Below are 19927 nucleotides of genomic sequence, written 5' to 3'. Positions count from 1 at the left end.
CGCTCAACCTTAGGTGACAGGAACCTGCTTCATCCTGCCTGTGATTTAGGGAAGCTAGGTAGGATCAGCTTAGTTCCTCTCTAAAAAGATCAGCACGTTCACCCTTTCTTACCATTTGTTCATCCTCCTTGGCAGCCCAAGCAGCATTCTGGACCTGATCTCCAGCCTCTTTCTTCAGGCGCAGCTGAACACGCTGCAGGTAGGCAGAGAAAGCCCTGCGAGCCTGAACTTTGCTGTAGAAGCAGAAGGGGACAGGTGGCAGTCAAGTGTGCAACCAAAATGTCTTTGCTTTGAGATATAAAGCACAGTGCACAGCAATTGCTGCTAAAGCAGAGAAAGAACGCTCTGTACAATGGAACAGTGAGAAGGCTCCTGGGTTATATTTGCCTCCCCTGTCAACTACAAGGCAAATGGGTATGAATAAAGTAGCATGTGGCCAGAGAACATAATGATTCAGGGGAAGAATCAAAGCCCAAATTCCCTTCTCAAAAGTTTTAAAAATTGGTTTGCATAATTCTGCACTGAGATGCCAAAGGATGCAACAGAATATTGGTTCCCAACCTTCTTGGTATGGTGACCCACAAGTCACTATAGGTTTCACGACCAAAAAGTTGGGAAACACTGCAATGAAAGATATTGTGTGAGTACATTCGCAGGGCTACTCAAACTGTGGCCCTCCAGATGTCCATGGACTACAATTCTCATGAGCCCTGCCAGCACGTACATTCACTGGCAGGGGCTCATGGGAATTGCAGTCCATAGACATCTGGAAGGCCACAGTTTGACTACCCCTGCTTCAGGTAAACAAGAGGCCTCCTATATAAGTCTCAAGCAGGCACGTCTTCTAAAAAACAGACCTCTAGGAAATTAAAGTTCAATATCTGAAGGTCTGTTTGCCCAGCAGTTTAGAAAACATTTCACAAAACATGTCAATCAACCCCAGAAAACTAAATATTCCCCTGGTCAGGCTGTGGAACTACAAGAGCAATTCAAAATGAGCATATGGGACAAATTCCCACCTTAACTGTTTTCACTATTCTTGTTTTACAACACATTCAGTCAAGAAATGTTACACAAGTAACTGCCTTATAAAACACAGAACTCCTTTTTGATCCTCTTTATCCCATCTTTTCACAGTACCTTAAAAAGTGAGCTGTTTCTGTAGGAAGAGTTAGATAAGAAGTCAGAAACAGATGCTGATTGTACGATGCCCATTTTGTGTTACCAAAATTCTCTGATTATTATTATACCACATAAAAGGGAACTTGTGATCAAGAACGGCTCAGCATGCCCAGGAGTCCACGGGATCTGTACAGCAACTGCTGATGAAACTGAACTGCTTTTTTCCTATTGGTAGAATATCCCCCACTCAGGGTCCATTGCAGGTCTTGCTAAGTATTTCACACAGCCCCTTCAGACCTGCTGTGAAGGAAGCTTCTAACACAGCGGTTCTCAACCGCTCTGAGTTGGCAACCCCAACTGTGGCAGCGGTGGGATCGGCTTGCGCACGGGCAGCGTATGCACATGTGCAGGCTCACAACGGTCAGGCAGCATGGAAGTGGCCATTGCCATGGCTCCTCCTCCGCCGGCCACCGCCACTGCCTGCCACCGCTTGTTTTTTTCTCATCATTGGATATAATGGAGAGAGGATGGGGAGCTCCTAGAATCTGGTCCAATCTTCTTGAAACTTGGGGGGGGGGGGGGAGTGAGGGAAGAGGCTCCCGGAGCTACCCTGAAAGCGATCTGAAGCACACATGCCTAGTATGAACCCCAGAGGCAGCCTTTCAAGAGATACAGTGGGCTGGAGCAGAGGTGGGGGGGGTGGAACTCCATCTGTCATACTTTGGATTCAACCCAGCGTTTAACACGAATTGGGTCAGGAATATTCCTTTTATCCCACAAGTAAAAGCACAATAATGAAAGAGTTTGCTAGTACATGAAAGGGTAACACTACTTTTTTCTTTCCCAGGAAATGCTGGACAAGCTTAATGTATTTTTTAAAAGGAACTGCCAGCAAGAAATGAAAAATTAGGTATTTCAGACTAACAACTGATGCTTTTCTTTTTGAAGCTACAATCACAGATAAAATGTAAGAGCAGTCCCCATGGAATCAGACCAAGGATTCCTTTAATCCAGCATTCAGTTTGCAACAGAGTCCAGTCAGCTGTTTCTGGGAACTTTACAGCATGGAAACAGCCCTCCCTTGTTGTTTATCCCTTGCATCTGGTATTGAGCTGTGAATGTGAAAGTTTAGTTACCATGGCTAGTAGTCACTGATATGCCACAAATGTTTAACTCCTTCTTTAAACCACCATAGCTACCAAATCTTAAAACAATGGATTACACAAATTAATTATGAATATTCCATATTCACAAGATTTGGATCTGGCAGTAATTAATGAGTCGCTCTTAATGACAATCATATATGCTACCGCAAGGATCCCCAATGGGGCACCCGTGGCCCCTATGGTGCCCGCCAAGTATGTTTTAGAAAATGGGCTTGTGTCCAGCTGAACTTCCAATCAGTTGCTAGAGATCTGACTGCAGAATCAAAAGGACATTGCTGCAGCAGCAGCTGCCACCACAGTATAAGGATCTTCACTGCATGACTGAAGATAAGCTATGTGAATGCAAAAAATATGTTCAAACAATATGTTCATTTAAATAGGCAACCTGTTAAGCAGAGCATCTGTCTGAAATATCGAAGACTTACTATTAGAGCTGGTTATGTATAAACTCACTCCCTGAGATTGTTTGATTGGCTTCGTCTCTTATGGCGGCCATTTCGTGGTTGTGCCCATTACCTCGCGTCAGAATTCCAACAGTGCCTTCAGGCTCAGAAAGGCTGAGTACCCTAGCACCAGTACAATTCAAGGATACGTTTCTAAGCATATTTTGGTTTCTCTACAGTTCGTATAAAGCTTTAGAGTAGGATTCCAAGAAGACACATGAAGTCTTATCCTTACCATAAGTGGCTCTTATATAGTTGAAAGAGCCATGGGTCCCAAAGGTTCACCCTATATGGGTGATGTCCGGGTCAGCGGGACAATCCGGAGGCGCCCAACAAAGCTGGGTGCGTCCAGATTGAGCCGGCCCCTGGAGCGCCCGCCTCAAGGAGCCGACTGAGGGGGCCAATCTGGATGCGCCCAGCAAAGCTGGGTGCTTCCGGATTCGCATGGCCCCTGAAGCAGGGGCCTGCAGCACCCGCTCCTCTGGGGCCTGCTCAGCCTCACAGACCCACACTTCCAGCGGGCATGGGCCTCTCGCTGCACCTAAAGGCCTCCGTGGACCCAGGGGCGGCTCTCCGCCAGTGTGCACTTCCAGTGGGCATGGGCCTCTCGCTGCACCTAAAGGCCTCCGTGGACCCAGTGTGCCTGGCAGGGAGAGGCTTCTCGGCTGCCCCTGGGCCCGCGGAGGCCTCTCACTGTGGTGAGAGGCCTCTGCGGGCCCAGAGGAGTCTTGGCACCGCAGCCTGGGGCCTCTCCACCTCCACAAGCCCGGGACACTGGACTCAGGTAAGGTGCGGGGGGTGGGGGGCTCCCTCCCTTCTCCGTCCATGCCCCTTACCCCTTCTTCCCTTTCAAAGCCCATTTTTTTTAAATGGGCTTTGAAGGTAGTCTCACATATTAACTGCTATAACAACCAAAGTCCTTTCATGAGAATTCTTACCTTAGATTCCTATTCTCTTGCAGAATCTGTAGCAGATTAAAAGGTGGTTCGGCATCCTTAGGTAATGGTTCCATGTTGTTCTGAGGCGTTATCTCTTCAGGTTTGTGTTCAGGATCCTTTGGCAACTTTCCTTGCCCTTTCTCTGACAACTGAGACTTCAGATTCACCTTCACGTTCTTAAGTGAGCCAGCTGTTTCACTCCGAGACATTTCCAGTTCATCATCCTCCTCTGCTAGCTCCTCTTCCTCTTCACTCTCCATGTCTGACTTGAGGACAATATCAGCTGACTTGGAGGTCACTGTTAAAGGCAATATATTCTCTAGATCTCAACTTTTTACTAACGTTAAGGCAGAGAAATTCATGTTCTTGTACACACCTTCATTCAATACTAACAACACTGACTTTGTATCAGTGATTACTCATTAGGGAAGTGAAAAAGCAAAACACATGCAACCTTCTACTTTTGTCCCATAAGGTGGTCGTCTGCATATGCAAGACAGGTTCTTTACTCTCCAAACCACAGGATTCATGTTTTCATAAGGAAAAACAGTTCAGACTGACATGTACCTGACAACCTTGTGCGTCCTGATCTCAGCCTGCCAAAACGTCTTCTTCGTTTCCGTACCTCTAGCGACAGGAGTTTCCGTTCATATAGGGTGGCATGAAGCTGAGCATTACAGTCCACAGCCTCTAGACCCTGTTCACCAGCAACACCTATTCTGCAAAAGCACAAGAACAGAAGTAAGTTCAGCATCCTTGCTCGGTTGCTACATCCGTTACTAAACCTATATGCTGGCCTTCCTAGTAAGTATACACTTTGCCTACACCAGCTTTTAAAAGATTCAGCTAACTGGCATAAGTTTAATGAAGGTTATAAGCTGCCCCATGTTTCATTTAAAGAATATGAAGACTGTGTTATTAAGCTAAAACATTTACAAGTGGACCGCTGCTTTCAAGAACAATTCAGTCAGATGAAATACAATCAAAACAACTACCCATCTTGGAAACATCATTTTTGAGTGGTCCACAATCACAACAAAGAAAGTGACAAAGAAGAAGAAGAGTTGGTTCTTATATGCCGCTTTTCCCTACCCAAAGGAGGCTCAAAGCGGCTTACAGTCGCCTTCCCATTCCTCCCCCCACAACAGACACCCTGTGGGGTGGGTGAGGCTGAGAGAGCACTGATATCACTGCCCGGTCAGAACAGTTTTATCAGTGCCGTGGCGAGCCCAAGGTCACCCAGCTGGTTGCATGTGGGGGAGCGCAGAATCGAACCTGGCATGCCAGATTACAAGTCCGCACTCCTAACCACTATACCAAACTGGTAAGCAGCCTGTCAGATTTTAAAGCAACATATGGCTGCTGAGACTCAAGGGTGAAGGATATCTCCCAACCACTAGGCTTTAGTGACCAGAAAAATGTTCCTTCCTCCTGTGGCTGAAGATCCTAACAGGTAGTAACAAGCAAGATTTATTACTGGGAAATGGAGAGAAAGGACTGATAAAGAGCAAATAGGGTGGTATATAAATATGAATAAATAAAATAAATAAATACACAGAGCATTTCACTTATCTGAAAACAGCTTTTACAGTTATACAAAACAAAGATTAAGGCCTGAAATGTCTTATAATAAGTTATATACGGTTTGCCTAAGAGAACTCCTCCAGATCTCCATTTTAAGTGATGCATAATCCATTTCCTCCCTGGTCAACATTAATATTCACCTCACAATATGAAAGATTTGGGAGTTCCTTAACAGTAGCAAATTATAATGGTCTACCTTTAGCTATAAGTGAGTAGAGAAAAATCTGTTACTTGGTTTCTCATAATTAAAAAAATATATAGAGAAAAAAGGGGAATCCATCTGCCTATTAATAATAAATCAATATTGTCCTTGGGCTAAAAGGATCCTGAAGAACAGAGGCTATGCAGTAAAACAGATATTAACTTAGGAGTGGGATGCCCTCTCCTAGCTATGCAGAATACTGCCATAGAAGAAGACCATTGTCTGCAAGAGGACCTATCCATGTTCCATTGGTAACAACTTCTGAGAAAAGTTCAAAATCTGCTGAGACCATTACTCCTATAATTGAAAGCCTCAACAAGTTTCAGTGATCTCTAGAATACTGAGGATCCAGTGACTCCTTCCAACTAAGAACCCCTTCATCAGAAAAGGAAAAGGTCCAGGGAAAGGGAGTTGCTGTATTCAGCCCAGTACAAGTCACCTAAATGCTGTTATTAGTCTTGTGAAAGGATAGACCCGCCCCTATTTCTTCTCTGGAAGGTGGAAAAGCCCTGTGGCTGCCCCAGGATTCTGCTTGGTGCTGCCACTCTTTTCCCTCCTAGGAGGTACCAAAAACAAATGGCGGGGGGGGGGGATATCAGGACCACCAAGTCAATGAAGGATCAGTTTCAAACATCCACGATAAGTATTTGTCCAGTTGCTGTTTAAAAATTGCCTGTGAGGGGAAGCTTACCACCTATTTAGGCAGCCTATTCCACTGCTTAACTACTTTGACTGTGAAAAACTTTTTCCTGATCCCTAGCTGGTACTATTCTCATTACTGTAGGTCATATCATCTGCTGCCAATAGGAACCAGTCCCTGCCCTCTTCCAAGTGACAACCTTTGAGACATGAGGGCTGAAACATGATGGCTTCTTTCCCATGTCCTAGGAAAGTATAATAACTCCCCCAGTTGTTCAGATATTCTTGACTCAAAAAAGAAAAGTTTCTAGGCATCTGGCTCCCCATGTCTCTGTCTCTTTTGGATGTTACATTCTGGCAAGGTGTATAAGCCATTGTCTTAGTTCACCTGCATCCATTTGCATATGTCAGTACTAAAGTACACTGGGCCGGGGGGGGGGGGGGCTTTGATGGCTCATCTCCTGGCCTCCTCTTTTCTGCCAGCTATGAGTCTGAGCTGGGTTCCAACTCAAACAGAGGGGGGTGGGGTCTCAAACATTGCACTATTGGAGTGAATTCTAGACAGAAGGCCATTTCTCTACCAGATTAATAGTAACAGCTCAAGTACTCTCACTTTCAGAAACATTTCATATTTACTTAACGGAGAATATAAGTTCATATGTAAAAGATGAGAAATCTTCTTTCCAAAGGAAATCTACTTACAAATAGCTAATAAAATTCTTTCATTATGATAATCATCATCATGAATATAATCTAGGCAGGTTTTAGTTTATCCTTGAGTGTTTTACTCATCAAAGAGGAAGAAAAACTATGAAAAAAGCTCAGTCTAGTTCTTTAAACTGGAAATGTGAATAGAACAACTTTGTATGGCAAGAAGAGTTATACTGAGTTTTAATAAAATGAAGTGTTATGTCTTTAATGGAAAACCCCATACCCTTTTTTTTAATTTCATAACCTAAGCTACTTACCGAGTTCGTCTAGGAAGAGGCCCTCTTCTTGTCCCTACCCTGCAGAGAAGAGAAAAAATAAAAAGGCATATTTTGAAGAAGAAGTGGGCATAATCAGGGGGGGAAGTGCTGGGGGGGGGGGACTCCGCTTCTCCCCACCCTGCCCTGGGCAGCCCAACCAAAGCCTGGCAAGGCCACAGCTGGAGCAGTTCAGGGTGGCAGGAACACTGGGAGGAGCACTGGCAGGGGCTCCCTCCCTCTTCTACCCATCCCCACTTCCCCCAGCCACAGACCCTGGCCCTCTGTTCCCCCCTCCCAGCTCCCTATCTTACCGGTGGCTGGCACTTCTTCCACATGGAAGAAGTTGGAGGGGAATGCGGCCAGGGTCGGGTCTTCCTTCCTGATTGGCTGTTCGTTAGACGGACAAGGCAATCAGAGATGGGACAGCCAAGACAGCCTCCCTGATTGGTGGGTAGGCAAACAGTCCCAGCTCCTCCCAGCACCCTCTTACCCTTTTATTAAGAGGAACAGTTATCACCCGGTTTGTTTATAACATTTATATACTGCCCTTCCCTGAAGTTCAGGGTGGCTTATATTGCAACTTGTGGTGTGGTACAAGGAACGTCATTTTGAACATATAATAATTGGAAACACATAATACTTCTAAACATACAACAAATTGAGAACACATAAATCCTCTAATGGTAAAGTACATAACCATAATGTTCAGCATTCAATATCATATTCAACAATTATCTGTTGATTTCACAGGTTCGTTGATGTTTCTGTACTGTGGCTTGGCATGGTTATCTTTGAGAAGCAGTTGGTGGTGGGAGAGGTCCCTGGGCCTCTGGGACTGCTTCATTGGCCCATCCTAAAGCCTGGTGGAAGAGCTCCACTTTGCAGGCCCTGAGGAACTGTTTTAGTTCAGACAGAGCCCTGATCTCTTCCGGGAGCTCATTCCACCAATTGCGGGTCAAGATGGAAAAAGCTCTGGCGCTGGTCAAGGCCAAACGAGCCTCCTTGGGGACAGGGATCACCAACTTGTTGATACCTGTAAAAAGTAGTGCTCTTTAGGAGACATAGGAGAAGCAGTTCCTCAGGTACTCAAGGCCCAGACCAGGTAAGGCCTTGAAGATGATTACCAGAACCTTAAGCCTTATCAGGTATTCAACTGATAACCAGTGTAGTTGTTTGGAGTGTGGGCTGGATGTGAGCCCTCCAAGATGTTATCATGAGAACCCTGGCTCCTGCTACCATGGGTCCAGGGTTGGTTTCTTCAGCAGAGGCCAAGCCACTGCCTCCTTCAGTCCCTCCAGGAATTCTCCGGTTGAAAGGGAGAGGTTGATTATCTCCCAGAGGAGAGTGATTGAACAGATTTTAAAAATATATAAAAATTAATTAACTCCCACCCATTCAGAAAATCCCTCCAGGGCCATCCAGAAGCCCCAGAGTTTTACAGAACCCTGGTTGAACTAAATTATTGTAAAAAGATGTCACTTATTGAAGAGGACACTAAGAATAAAATCTTCAAATTAAATAGCAGGTAATAATGTAAAGAATTGCTTTCTGGATCAGACAAAGCTCTATCTATTCCAGGCCTTCTGTTTTGAACATCAGCTTGCCAGATGTCAGTGGGAAGCTCACAAAGAATTATCATCACTACCTATTTTGTTCCCAGAATCTGGCATTCTGAAGTTCAAACCTTGTGGACATGAACATTTTACTACATTATCAAAGTGAATCATTTGACAGCCTGATTGCAATGCTCTTGGGTTCATAAACACATATAGGGGGGCAAGCTTCAGTGGAAGAGTATCTGCTTTGCATGCAGAAGGTCCCCTTATTCAATCACCAACATCTCCGGTTAAAAGAATCAGGTAGTAGATGTTGGGAACACCTCTGCTTGAGACACTAGCAAGTTACTGCCAGTCTGAGCAGACAGTGTTGATCTTGACAGAACAATCGTGTGACTCAGTATAAGGCAGCTACATAAGAAACGAAGACTTTAATCAGAGCAGTTTAGAAAAAACTGCAGTCAAAGGGATTGGCAATGGCTCAGAGACAGTGGTTAAACTTTGCATGGAGAAGGTCCCAGATTCAGTTCTTAACCACCTTCAGTTAAATGTTCTTAGGTTAGAGAAAGCCTCTGTTTGCATATTTGGAGAACTGTATCTACCAGTTGCAGGAGACAATATTGTGTGAACAGACCAATTATTCACCTTCATGTAAAACAGCTTCAAATATTCCAGTTCCTAGAAAGCCTTAAACAGTTCTCAAGAAGAAAAAGGAAAATAAACTGCTGCAGCCTTTCCAACAGCAGAATGCCAGAGAAAATGAATTCACAGGATAGAATATTTGCTTTATGCTACTATCGTAAATAGATACCTGAAGCAGTTACTTACTGGCACTATATTCAGAACAAGTCAAAAACACTGAATTCCTCCATGACAACAGAAACATATCTAACCAGAAAGGTCGTTTTAGCTGCCTTTACAACAGTTTTCTTCTCTGCTTACATGGTGGATTATTCTAAGGCACAAAGTGTTTCACATACTACCCAGAAGGACTCGATTTATGCTTTATGGTTCATAGGAGTCTTTCTAATGTGATACAGAGAAGACATACTGAATTTATGTTCCATCACATCAGTAACAGGAGATATGGCTCACAAAAGTATCCCAAACTGATTCAGCCTACAAAATTCTCCTGCCACATATTGCTCCTTAAAGGACAATGACCAATTTTTGGCTATAACCCAGGAAATTCTGAGAGAGGTTCTGGTTCGCATTATGTGTACGGATCTATGCATTCGTATTTAATTTGTTCAGACTACCAATGGACATAACAATGATTATGAGTACAGATAGAAGGGAGTTACATGGATTCAGAGGAGAGGTTCACCAGTGGTTACTGACCAAGGGAGCCTCCATCCACAGATGCTGGGAGGCAGCAGCAGGGGAGGCTTCTATGCCCTGTTGTTTGGCTCTCCAGGACAACTAGTTGGCCACTGCGTGAAACAGCATACTGGATTAGATGTACTACTGGTCTGATCCAGCAGGCTCTTCTTGTACTCTTAAATAAGATCGAGTTTAGATAAGCACAAAACAAAGAGAACTTGCAGAGATGTCCAGCTGGCTACTTTTGAAAAACTGGATCTTGGTTTAAACCTCTAAGATAATTCTTATGGTCTCGATATTGTTCTCCTTTTTTATGCCAATGGGTTATTCGGTTTCTTGCTAATATTTCCACTGGAGTAGAAAAACAATCCTGAGCAACAGTGATTCAAAAGTTAAATGGTATCATTCAGGCAACTGCCTAACACTTCTGCTACTTTTGCTTTAGGCAATTCCTTATCTATATTTGGTTTCATTTACTCTTTCTTACAATTCCACCACCTGCAGACTTTCCATAGATTCTTCCCACCACTTCCCTACCTTTCACTGAAAAGGCGTGCAGCCAGCATATAGTTCATTGTTGTCTTGTGTTCCAAATAGGATCTGAAAAGCCAAGAGTAGTAGATTAGTACAATTCTTAAAAAATTGTCATCTAGCACCGCAGATCAGAAAAGGTAGAAGACTAATAAAGAAAGCACAGCACTAGGATGGTAAGAAGCTGGTGGAGTATAGGAATAACACAAGATAAAGGCAATGAGACAGTTTTTGTTATCTCAAGAGTTCAGAACGTAGCCCAGAATATTAAGTTTACAGCCAGACACCTCCTAAACAGTAGCAAGGTAATAGTCACAATGCTGAACTTCTGCTCACCCATAAAGATCCCAAGTTATTGGTGTAGGGAATATGCGAATGAAGCCCCCTCTTCGCTCATATTCATCCTTCACTCGACGCAGAACTTTTATCTGCAATCAGAATGACCAACGGAAGCCACTTGAAGAATTCTAATTTAGAAATGTTAAGTTTTAGAATAGTATCTGGCTTCACAGAATGCACCAAGATAGCCAAGTTTATTTAGGGTATGTAGTGTTGTCCCCTCTAAGCTGTGCACATGAGCTGCCACTCATCCACACAGGAAGCGCCACTCAGCAGCAACTGGGAACTGTGCAGGGTCATGTACTGCTCATTGTCCCACTTTAAGATTACAGCAGTTTGCTCAGGATGTGAACAGCTCCAGTCAGTAGCGGTAAAATGGAGGGAACATTTAGTATATACACAGAATATTTTTTAAATTCAGGCTCTTCTAGTTTAAACACTTTGTTCTTTACAAGCTAGCCTTTTTCTTATCACTTTATTTCCTTCTTATCCCAACAAGACGCCATTCATAGTCTGTTGAAGCCACAGAGAATTATTGGGTGGTAGCAAAATTAACTCATCCAAGCTACACTGGTCCTGTCATTGGCACATGTCCCCAGACCAGCCACTGAAAAGTGCATGTGACTCTTTCTTACCTCCTCCATTGAGAGGCCCAGCATGGAGCCAACTTGCCTTCCTGCCACTTTCTCCCTTGATGAGGACATCAGGTTCTTAATCTCAGCATCACTGGCAGAAAGAGGCCGAGAGCGCTGAAGAACCACAATGGGAAACCATATTTTAGGCTTTTCTTCTAATTTTATTCCAGTTGCTATTTTAATAAGAGTTCAAATGCCAATCCATTTGCCCAGCAAAAGCCATACACTCCAGACACCAGAGCCAAAAGTCATACTCAACGGCAGAAAGTTCCAAGGGCACCCATGCCAGGACTCACACTCCCTGTCTCCAACTATAGCAAGATCCACACCCCACTGAATACTAAGGCCAAGCTTCACATTCTCAGTGTTTGACCACAGAACCACACCCCAAAGCAGTAAGAGCCAGCATTCACAGCTTCCACTTCTATGGGCAGGACAAGACATATGTTCCTGGCTCTGGTGCCTGTGGGGGGTTACAGTCACAACTACCAAATGCTAAACAACCGTCGTTTTGTAATCCATTGGGAAAATGAAGCTACCATACACAAGAGCAACTTTACCAACTCCTAAGTGATGAGATTATTACAATCTTTACTGAGGAGGGAAGTTGCATTTTCTGCACCCATTTTCTGTTTTGGTCACAAGGTCTGCATTAGTCACAGGCAAGGGGGGGGGGAAGAAAGCCTGAATTTCTGGCAAGACAATTTCGACCTAGCTGTACTGCCAAGGTTGGAGTCTAAGGTATTTAAAGACTTTGAGACAATAAGTTCCCTAAAGAAATTTTTTAAAACCCTGAGATCAGGGTAGCTGAAGTTAAAACGAGGTTCAGCTGTACAGCAGATTAAGAGCTCAGATTGGTTGCATTTCTTAAAAAGATATTTAAAAGAACTGATAACTGCACACCCCATTCTTTTATATAGTTTTTATTCTCCTTAACACAAAAATGTGTGTGTGGAGGGTGGAACATCTGGATAAGCCTTAGAAGAGAAAAGGTACAAATCTCAACAAATGAAGATGACTGCAGAATATAGCCAGGATTAATCTCAGTTTTAAAAAAACGTATTTTATTTAAAATATGTATATCTCACATCCTCAGGAAAAATTTTTGTGGCTGCTTAAAACATCTGCTCAAATATGAGTAAAACAAAATGCAACCTAATAATCCACAACAGTACAAAATAAAAGCCATGACTCAACCATCTTCCAATTTTTAAAACAGAAGAGATAAAAGAATCTAGGAAAGGAAAATTAGTAAGATCAAGGTAGAGAGAAATAACTTGTTTGGAAAAAATAGATGTGTTTTTGCATGACACCCATACAGACAGCTGCCTTTTTGGTACCAGAAGAATTTCTGTGGGATGGGAGTCAGACATGAACATGGATGAAGTTGCCTTATACTGGAATCAGACCATCTGCGTACTCAGTTCAGCAGAATCTCAGATGGAGTTCTTTTACATCTCCTTTTAAGTGGAGATGCCACAAATTGAACCTGGAGCCTTCTGATTGCCAAGCAGAGGCTCTTCCACTGAGCCATGGCCCCTCCCCCACAAGGTTCCAGTGTCTCAGCACCACCATGGAAAAAGCCCAGTTTCTGGGGCTTACTTCTGAAAGTGGGGGCACCCAGAGCAGGACTGCTGAAGATTAATACAGATCTTGTGTGAGAAGAGACAGTGCTTCTACCACCTTGAGCCCCATGACTACATAGGGATTTAAAGAACTTTTGAATAGTCGGGAGTATTCTCCTATAACTTGGGTTAGCTTGAGAGTGACTGACCATCCAGAGTAAAGAGTATGGTAAATATAATAAATAGTCTTCTTAAAAATGATATCCACTCATAATTTGACATCTCACGCAAATATTCATACTTCACATGTTTTTTTCTACATTACTTTTACACGTCATGTTTATATCCATGATGAACAGCTCAAAGTTATGAACACAAAAGAGACTTGCTGGATTAGCCTTGTGGTCCGGCTTTCTTTTCTAATAAATATAATCCAGCCCCCTCTGTCCATGGCTTTTAAAAGGTATCTAAATAAAACCAAGTTGCTGCTCTTCTCTTTGGCAAGAGACTTTCACAATACTTAGACCGCAACTCTCCTTTGAACTGAAGACTTTTACACATTTTTTTTTTACACAGAAACACCAAAGGGAGTTACTGGTGGCAGCAGCAACACAAATAATCAAGATTAATGTTGCCAAGGTTTCTCTTATCTCTTCACAATCTTCCCTGACACTTCCATTTTTCCTACAATAGTATTTTCTACATTTCATGGGATGCTCATGTTCTCTACCAAAATTATCAAAAATCTGGCATTCTAATAAAATATTTAACAATAGTTAAAACTGCCTTGAGCCAGGGGAAGATATGATTAAAATGTTCTAATAAATAAAAGGGCAAATTTGTAATGATACAAGTTTTGTTGAGCATGCATGACTTTGTTGAATACGCATTTTCTATTCAGAACAAAAAAATGTGATTTAGGGGAAGCAAATAAACACATTAAGGAAAGTCTAAGCGAAGAACAGATAAGCATATTAAGGATATATAGGTAAGGAACGCACCTACAAAAATATGTGACACTGCCAACCATTCTTACATTTAACACAACCATCAAGTCAAGAATGCCTCTCACACATACTTGTGGCAAGGGAGTCAAAGAAATCTGAATTCTGTATGAAATGCTATTTTCTTGACAAATTCGAGAAGATAAGCAGCCTTGCATAGTTAAGCATTTGCCTGCATCTCCCACCAATTAGAACAAATTCATTCCTTCCATTTAACTTCTTCAATGCAAATAGTGGCAGTAGACGCAGAAGACAATGTAAATATTATTAATACATCATTCAAGATAGGAAATCTGAAATTGCTAAATGGCTGATTAAACAATATATAGATCATAAAACCTACCAGTTTGGCATTTGTTGTTCGGGACTGTGCAGACACAGGGCGCTACAAGAGACATATGAAAGGAGTAAAAATGTAATGTTCCCCTAATGTCACAGCCATGGTGCCCTCCCTGTGCAACACCACTGAAATGCAGTGCATGAACCCATTGTTGTGGATCTGTTTAAAAATCTGCCCTAGCTCCTTTCCCAGCAGGTAAACTTTAAATAAGCAGACCATATAGGATTTAAACATACATGAAACAAATAATAGTGCAGAATATGGGATGTTTAAAAGAAACTTTTTTGAACTGATAACACATCAATAACTTTGAGGGATGAATAACCTAGTTCAGCGGTAGTCAAACTGCGACCCTCCAGATGTCCACGGACTACAATTCCCAGGAGCCCCTGCCAGCGAATGCTGGCAGGGGCTCCTGGGAATTGTAGACCATGGACATCTGGAGGCCCACAGTTTGACTACCCCTGACCTAGGCTCTATTGTGAATTCAACTACAAAAGATGCTGTTTTAATTAAAGCCAGCAATTATTCTAACAGTTGTGGAGAAAAGACATGCTTCCCATTTCCTTGCAGGTACAGTTTACCACCTCCCCTCCCAGGATGACCTCCCAGCTAAGCCCTCCTGCTGAGCTGTCCAGTCAACAACAGCTGAGAACCCTGTCCTTTTCTGAGGGCAGCCATGTTGGTTTGCAGTAAGTAGCACTGCTAGATTCAAGACCAGGAACATCATAGGAAACCAGCAAGATTTTCAGGTATGAGCTTACAGCTGATGAAGGGAGCGTTGGCTTGCAAAAACTCATGCCCCGAAAGTCTTGTTAGTCTCTGAGTGATACCTGACTTGAACCTAGCTCTCCTTTCCAGTGGCAGCTCTGGCTTCATGAAGCATCCTTTCCTGAGGGCCCCTATGCAACCCCTTTTCCATAAAAAACGTAAAGCCATTCTTTCCAGGCAGCACTCAGTAATCAGTTAAAATCTGAAACCTATGAAGCTGTTTTTCCCTCTTGCCTGCCAGTGAAGTTTTCTATAAGCTGCCTTGAGCAGCTATAAATAGAGCAAGAAGTGGCATGTAAATAAACAAAATAAGCAGAGAGCAGTCTGAAATAATTACGTTCGTGATACTAGATTAGTTTGCAGGGTTGGTGAATGAGGCTTTTGTGTTCAGGGATTCTGTCACTTGAGACACATCAATATAGCAAAGATCTAGAAGGGTTTTTGCATTTAGAGACCCATTTCATTTCCAGCATTATAGATATTATTTATTTATCCTATCACACATTTGTAATGTAGCCAGGAGATTCTAAAATTGTTTGGCTGCCAAGTAAGAGACATTTGGGGGTGGTATGCCATTGCCTGCCTCGACGTCACACCCTGGTATTCCTTGGAGTGCCTTCGAAGTGCTAGCCAGGGCTCACCCTGCTTAGCTTCCAAGATCTGACAAGATTGGGCAGCATTACAGAGACCACCCAACAGTAATAAGCTACCAAAAAACAATGCAACGAAACTAGTCAAAGAAGGCCAAGAAAAGGGAATGGTTGCAATCATCCTAAATCATTAAAACAATCTTCAGAATTTATTAGCAAAAAAAGCTACTAATTAGGATTTTAAAAAGCTACTTTTCCTGCTTTTCTCCTTACTTGAACTTTCTGGTAGGGATTTCTCCTTGCCTCAGATGAATAATAAGATGTCCGGCTCAACCGCTGACCTGGATCCTGACAAACAAAGCCTAGGGGAGTGATAACACATTTTTATTTCTGAACAATTTTGGAATTTGGCATTAACAAGCTTCAATAGCATAATTAATGCACCAAAAAGGAATGGACCCACTAAAGTGGGTATACTCCCAAACCACTACTTAATTAACAGTGACTACAAGGTAATAAAGGAGCTCCCTCTAAACAGAATATAGACTCGACACCCTAGTTGTACTTCAGTTGAGTAAAGCATCCTTAAGTTACTCCAGAATGTCCACACGAGCAATCAAATAATTACTTGTCAATGTCATATGGAGCTTTTTTATAGTACAGAGCCCAGTATAACCATCTCATCACAAACTGCATGATTCCGCTCAGCTTTTCTATATCCCACCCCCCCATGCAAGTTATGATGTATCTACTGCTTTATTACAATAAAGCTTTTTGATATATCACACACCTACGGAACGGAAACAATGGTTCACCCGATTCTCCCACTTGCAACAGTATCAGCCAAGTGTGCAAAAGGATGGACTAGAATTAGCAGAATCCTGCACTCACCTACAAGAGTAAACATGTCTGAAATCATGCTAGCTTTAATCTTCAAGTCCAAAGGAGCATCACTATCCAACATGAAACGAAAGGAAGCAATCAGTTAATGGCATCACCAACTTATCCCATGTGTTTTGGGACAATTTAAAGAAATTCACATCCTGCAGACAAAGCATCTTAGACATGCATTCCTTTCTCCACCAGAGTTTTAAGTAAGTGAAGAAAAGTTGTGATTTTAGGGTTCCCTTTGCCAAATGTAGTGCTTAACTGAATCTCTCTTCTTCAATACATAATTTGTTAAGTTGCTTCTGCTGGACAAATGTTATACACTAAAAGTTAATTCAACAGGAATATTCAACCGTTATCACCCAATTTATGCAAGAGGTCAAGGGAATCAGAAGATTCGCTAGGGGCCTCACAAAGACAGAGCCATTAAGTCTGAATAAATCCTCTTGCTGTTAAGACCATAAAACCAAATGAAGTGAAGACAGCAGCGAATTAATTTGAAGCAAAGCCTCAATACAGGCAAAGCACAGGTAAGAGGAAAACAGCTGCCAGGAATTATGGACTGTGAATTATGGAGCAATGTGCAATACATACTGGATATAATTCAGAATGTGTCAAAAGAGAGCCAGAGGAAGTTGTAAGTTCCCAAGACAAGACATAAATAAGATATAGGATGCAAAGATAGGGAAGACTGCAGGATTCTATGGAGAAAAATAAACCTTCAGAAATTCCACAAAGAACAAGATATTAGTAAGGTATTAAAGAAATATAATTGATACAACAACACTCACTTTCCTGAATTATAGCTTCTCATAGTGCATTAGGAGGCAGTCATAGCTCTCATCTCTGTTATCACGATAGGCATGAGGCTACCGATGATATTCTAGAATTGACTGTCCTACCTGCACAGAAGGCAGGGCCAGCTTGTTACCTGAGTCTTCTATGGAGGAGGGTCTCCAAATCTTCCAGACCAAAGCAAGTAGGAACCCCTCAATCCCCTAACTGATTAATAGAATTTTGTAAAGTTAAGTGCTGCTTTAAGCAAAACGAGAAATGCAGCAAAAATTAAATGGGCAAATCCCGTCATGTCTATCCACAATTACAAGCCAACTCAACTTGATCAAATGCTGGAGTTAGCACATTCTCCCCCTGCCCTAGGAACTTATCGTACAACCCCACCCCTAGAAAATATGGAGGCAATCTCAATCCCTTGGGATACAGAAACACGCTGGAACAAGAATCCCTGTTAAACCCAGATTCTCTTCAAAATTCCTCAATCTACTGCAGCACCAACGAAGGATAAAGTCTACTTTGCAGTGCACCGAGTCCTAAATTGTCCAAAGTAAAGCTATCTATAGATGCAGAAAATTTAGCCACTCCCACAGGGAATGGGCCATAACGTGACAGCATCCTACCTAAAATGTAGCACATCAGCTATACACAAAGCCTATGCCACTTGAGCTGAGTTGTGTTTTGACACCTTCTTTCACAAGAATGCTTAGTGGAACTATATGGATAGGGTTTCAATTTTTTTTTCTTATCTGAATTTTCTCTAGGTAGATTTCCTAATATCAAGCCCATGCTAGTTATTTTCTTGAGGCTGAAAAGGATATTGCCGCAAGGTAAGAAGCACAACTATCTTAGAACATAGAACATCAAATGTATCTGTGGTATAAAGGAGATCACTGGCCTATCTTGTCTATTCAGGAAAACCATAGTTTTGGGTTAAAGGAAAATACCTTCAATTCTGGGACTCTCAAGAGCACAATAATAGTCACAAGAAGAACTGTCCTCTGAATATCAAGCTATCAGACTGCTGTCTTGTCCTGCTCCAGTGCTGGCTTAGTTGATGATTGTGTTAGCATGATCTTTTAAGCAACTTGGCTTCTGTCTTGGAGAAAGTAAAGTATAGCTGACAGCAGAGTGTTTTTTGCTATGGTCAAACTTCCCTGCGCCCTTAAGGGCTGCAGCCAGATGACTTGGGCCTCCCAAAAATTGTCCCCCAGGCCCCCTCTATCAGTGACCCTGCGTGCAAGTGATCTGCTGTCCTACAAATGTGTGACCCACAAATCATGTATGAAGAATAAAGATTTCTCTCTAGGCTCTTGGATTTCGGTGAAACCATACCCTTACCCCTCAAGCTTTTGGCAAACTCTAAGATGTAAGTGAAATAGTATATCGCATCCAGGCATCTGCAGTGATGAGCCCTAATGGGAATATAAAGGGAAGGAGACAGCTGACGAAAGGAATGGGTTTATATGGCAGCCTAACATTAGGTGGAACAGTGGCTCTTTTCCATGCTGGTAGATTCTTTAAGAGTCGTGCCACTGTTTGAATTCCAAAAAGGACTCCTATAGTTGGAAGAACCCAAGTCAATGAAAACTTCCAGAATTTCTCTGAAGCACACGATACTCATGAAAGGTATATCACATTAGGCATGAGGGGATCAGTTCCTACTATAACTGCTGTAATCTCAAAATGGGCACAGTGCAAGACCTTGGGTGGCTCCAAACTGCTGCTGAGCTGGGCTTCCTGTGTTAATGAGCGGCCACTCATGCATGCTGCTTAGAGGGAATACGGTATGAGGGCTAACCAGGATCAATGACTCAGCTGCACAGTTATAAACATCTTACTGCCATAACAACAGAAAACCTCACCATGTAACTAAGCTGAACTCATCCAGGGATGAGCCTGCCAAAAGCAAGCTGATAAAGAGATGCATTTAGGCCCTCCTTGGGACTACTAGACAAATCTGGATCCCAAGAGTCACATTTTTCTGTCAACAAGAAAGTTATTTGCACACAGATTAAATTGGTGACTGTCTACAGCAATACAGTAAGTAGATGCTTCAAAGCCTTTCCTCAGAGCTGTTTCTATACACATTGCAGGGCCCCTCTTACCCTTGTCTGGAATTGTGTTAATGGATAAGATGGCCAGTGGCACATCCACAATTGGAATATGAGGTTTATCTCGAGAAAAGAACACAGCATATCAGCTGAATGCACCGTATCAGCCTTGGGTGGGCTGGTTCATTCTACTTTGAGACTCCTATCAAGAAATTCTGAAAAAGAAACATGAGAGACAGCCAAAGCTCTTCCCAGGAAGCTGCCCCAACTCCCCTTAGGCAGGGAATAAAATTTGAGTCTTCTTTTGAGTCTTCAGTGACTGTAAAGTTGAAACTTAGTCAGCAAGGAGATAAAGAAAAATATTCTACAGGGAACACTTGGCAGTAATATGAGTCAAATGAATTGACTGCCTTTGATTGTGATGTTTCCTCTTTTCTTACAAAAACAAGGCTACCCTCAAGCATAGCTGGAGAGAAT

At 42.6% G+C, this 19927-nt stretch overlaps 1 protein-coding gene across 8 annotated transcripts in view; it reads right to left on the bottom strand.

Moving 5' to 3' along the window:
- Positions 1-19927, bottom strand: part of TTLL5 (tubulin tyrosine ligase like 5) — a 138984-nt gene that overhangs the window by 83013 nt on the left and 36044 nt on the right. For 7 of the 8 annotated variants that reach the window (XR_013228535.1, XM_077323273.1, XM_077323274.1 and 4 more), the window contains exons 14-23: positions 16608-16669; positions 15990-16078; positions 14359-14400; positions 11447-11560; positions 10809-10900; positions 10479-10541; positions 7063-7101; positions 4237-4388; positions 3670-3967; positions 113-233 (exon numbers count right to left, since the gene is read on the bottom strand). Coding sequence is in view for 7 of the 8 variants with exons in the window: in XM_077323273.1 (XP_077179388.1) it covers positions 113-233; positions 3670-3967; positions 4237-4388; positions 7063-7101; positions 10479-10541; positions 10809-10900; positions 11447-11560; positions 14359-14400; positions 15990-16078; positions 16608-16669 (1072 nt within the window). In the remaining variant the exon portion in view is untranslated. The remainder of the gene's footprint in view (positions 1-112; positions 234-3669; positions 3968-4236; positions 4389-7062; positions 7102-10478; positions 10542-10808; positions 10901-11446; positions 11561-14358; positions 14401-15989; positions 16079-16607; positions 16670-19927) is intronic. The other variant, XM_077323276.1, reaches the window with a different exon arrangement.

The sequence above is a fragment of the Paroedura picta genome, chromosome 2 (assembly GCF_049243985.1).
Source record: "Paroedura picta isolate Pp20150507F chromosome 2, Ppicta_v3.0, whole genome shotgun sequence".
NCBI lineage: Eukaryota > Metazoa > Chordata > Lepidosauria > Squamata > Gekkonidae > Paroedura > Paroedura picta.
This window is presented reverse-complemented; position numbering and strand designations above follow the sequence as displayed.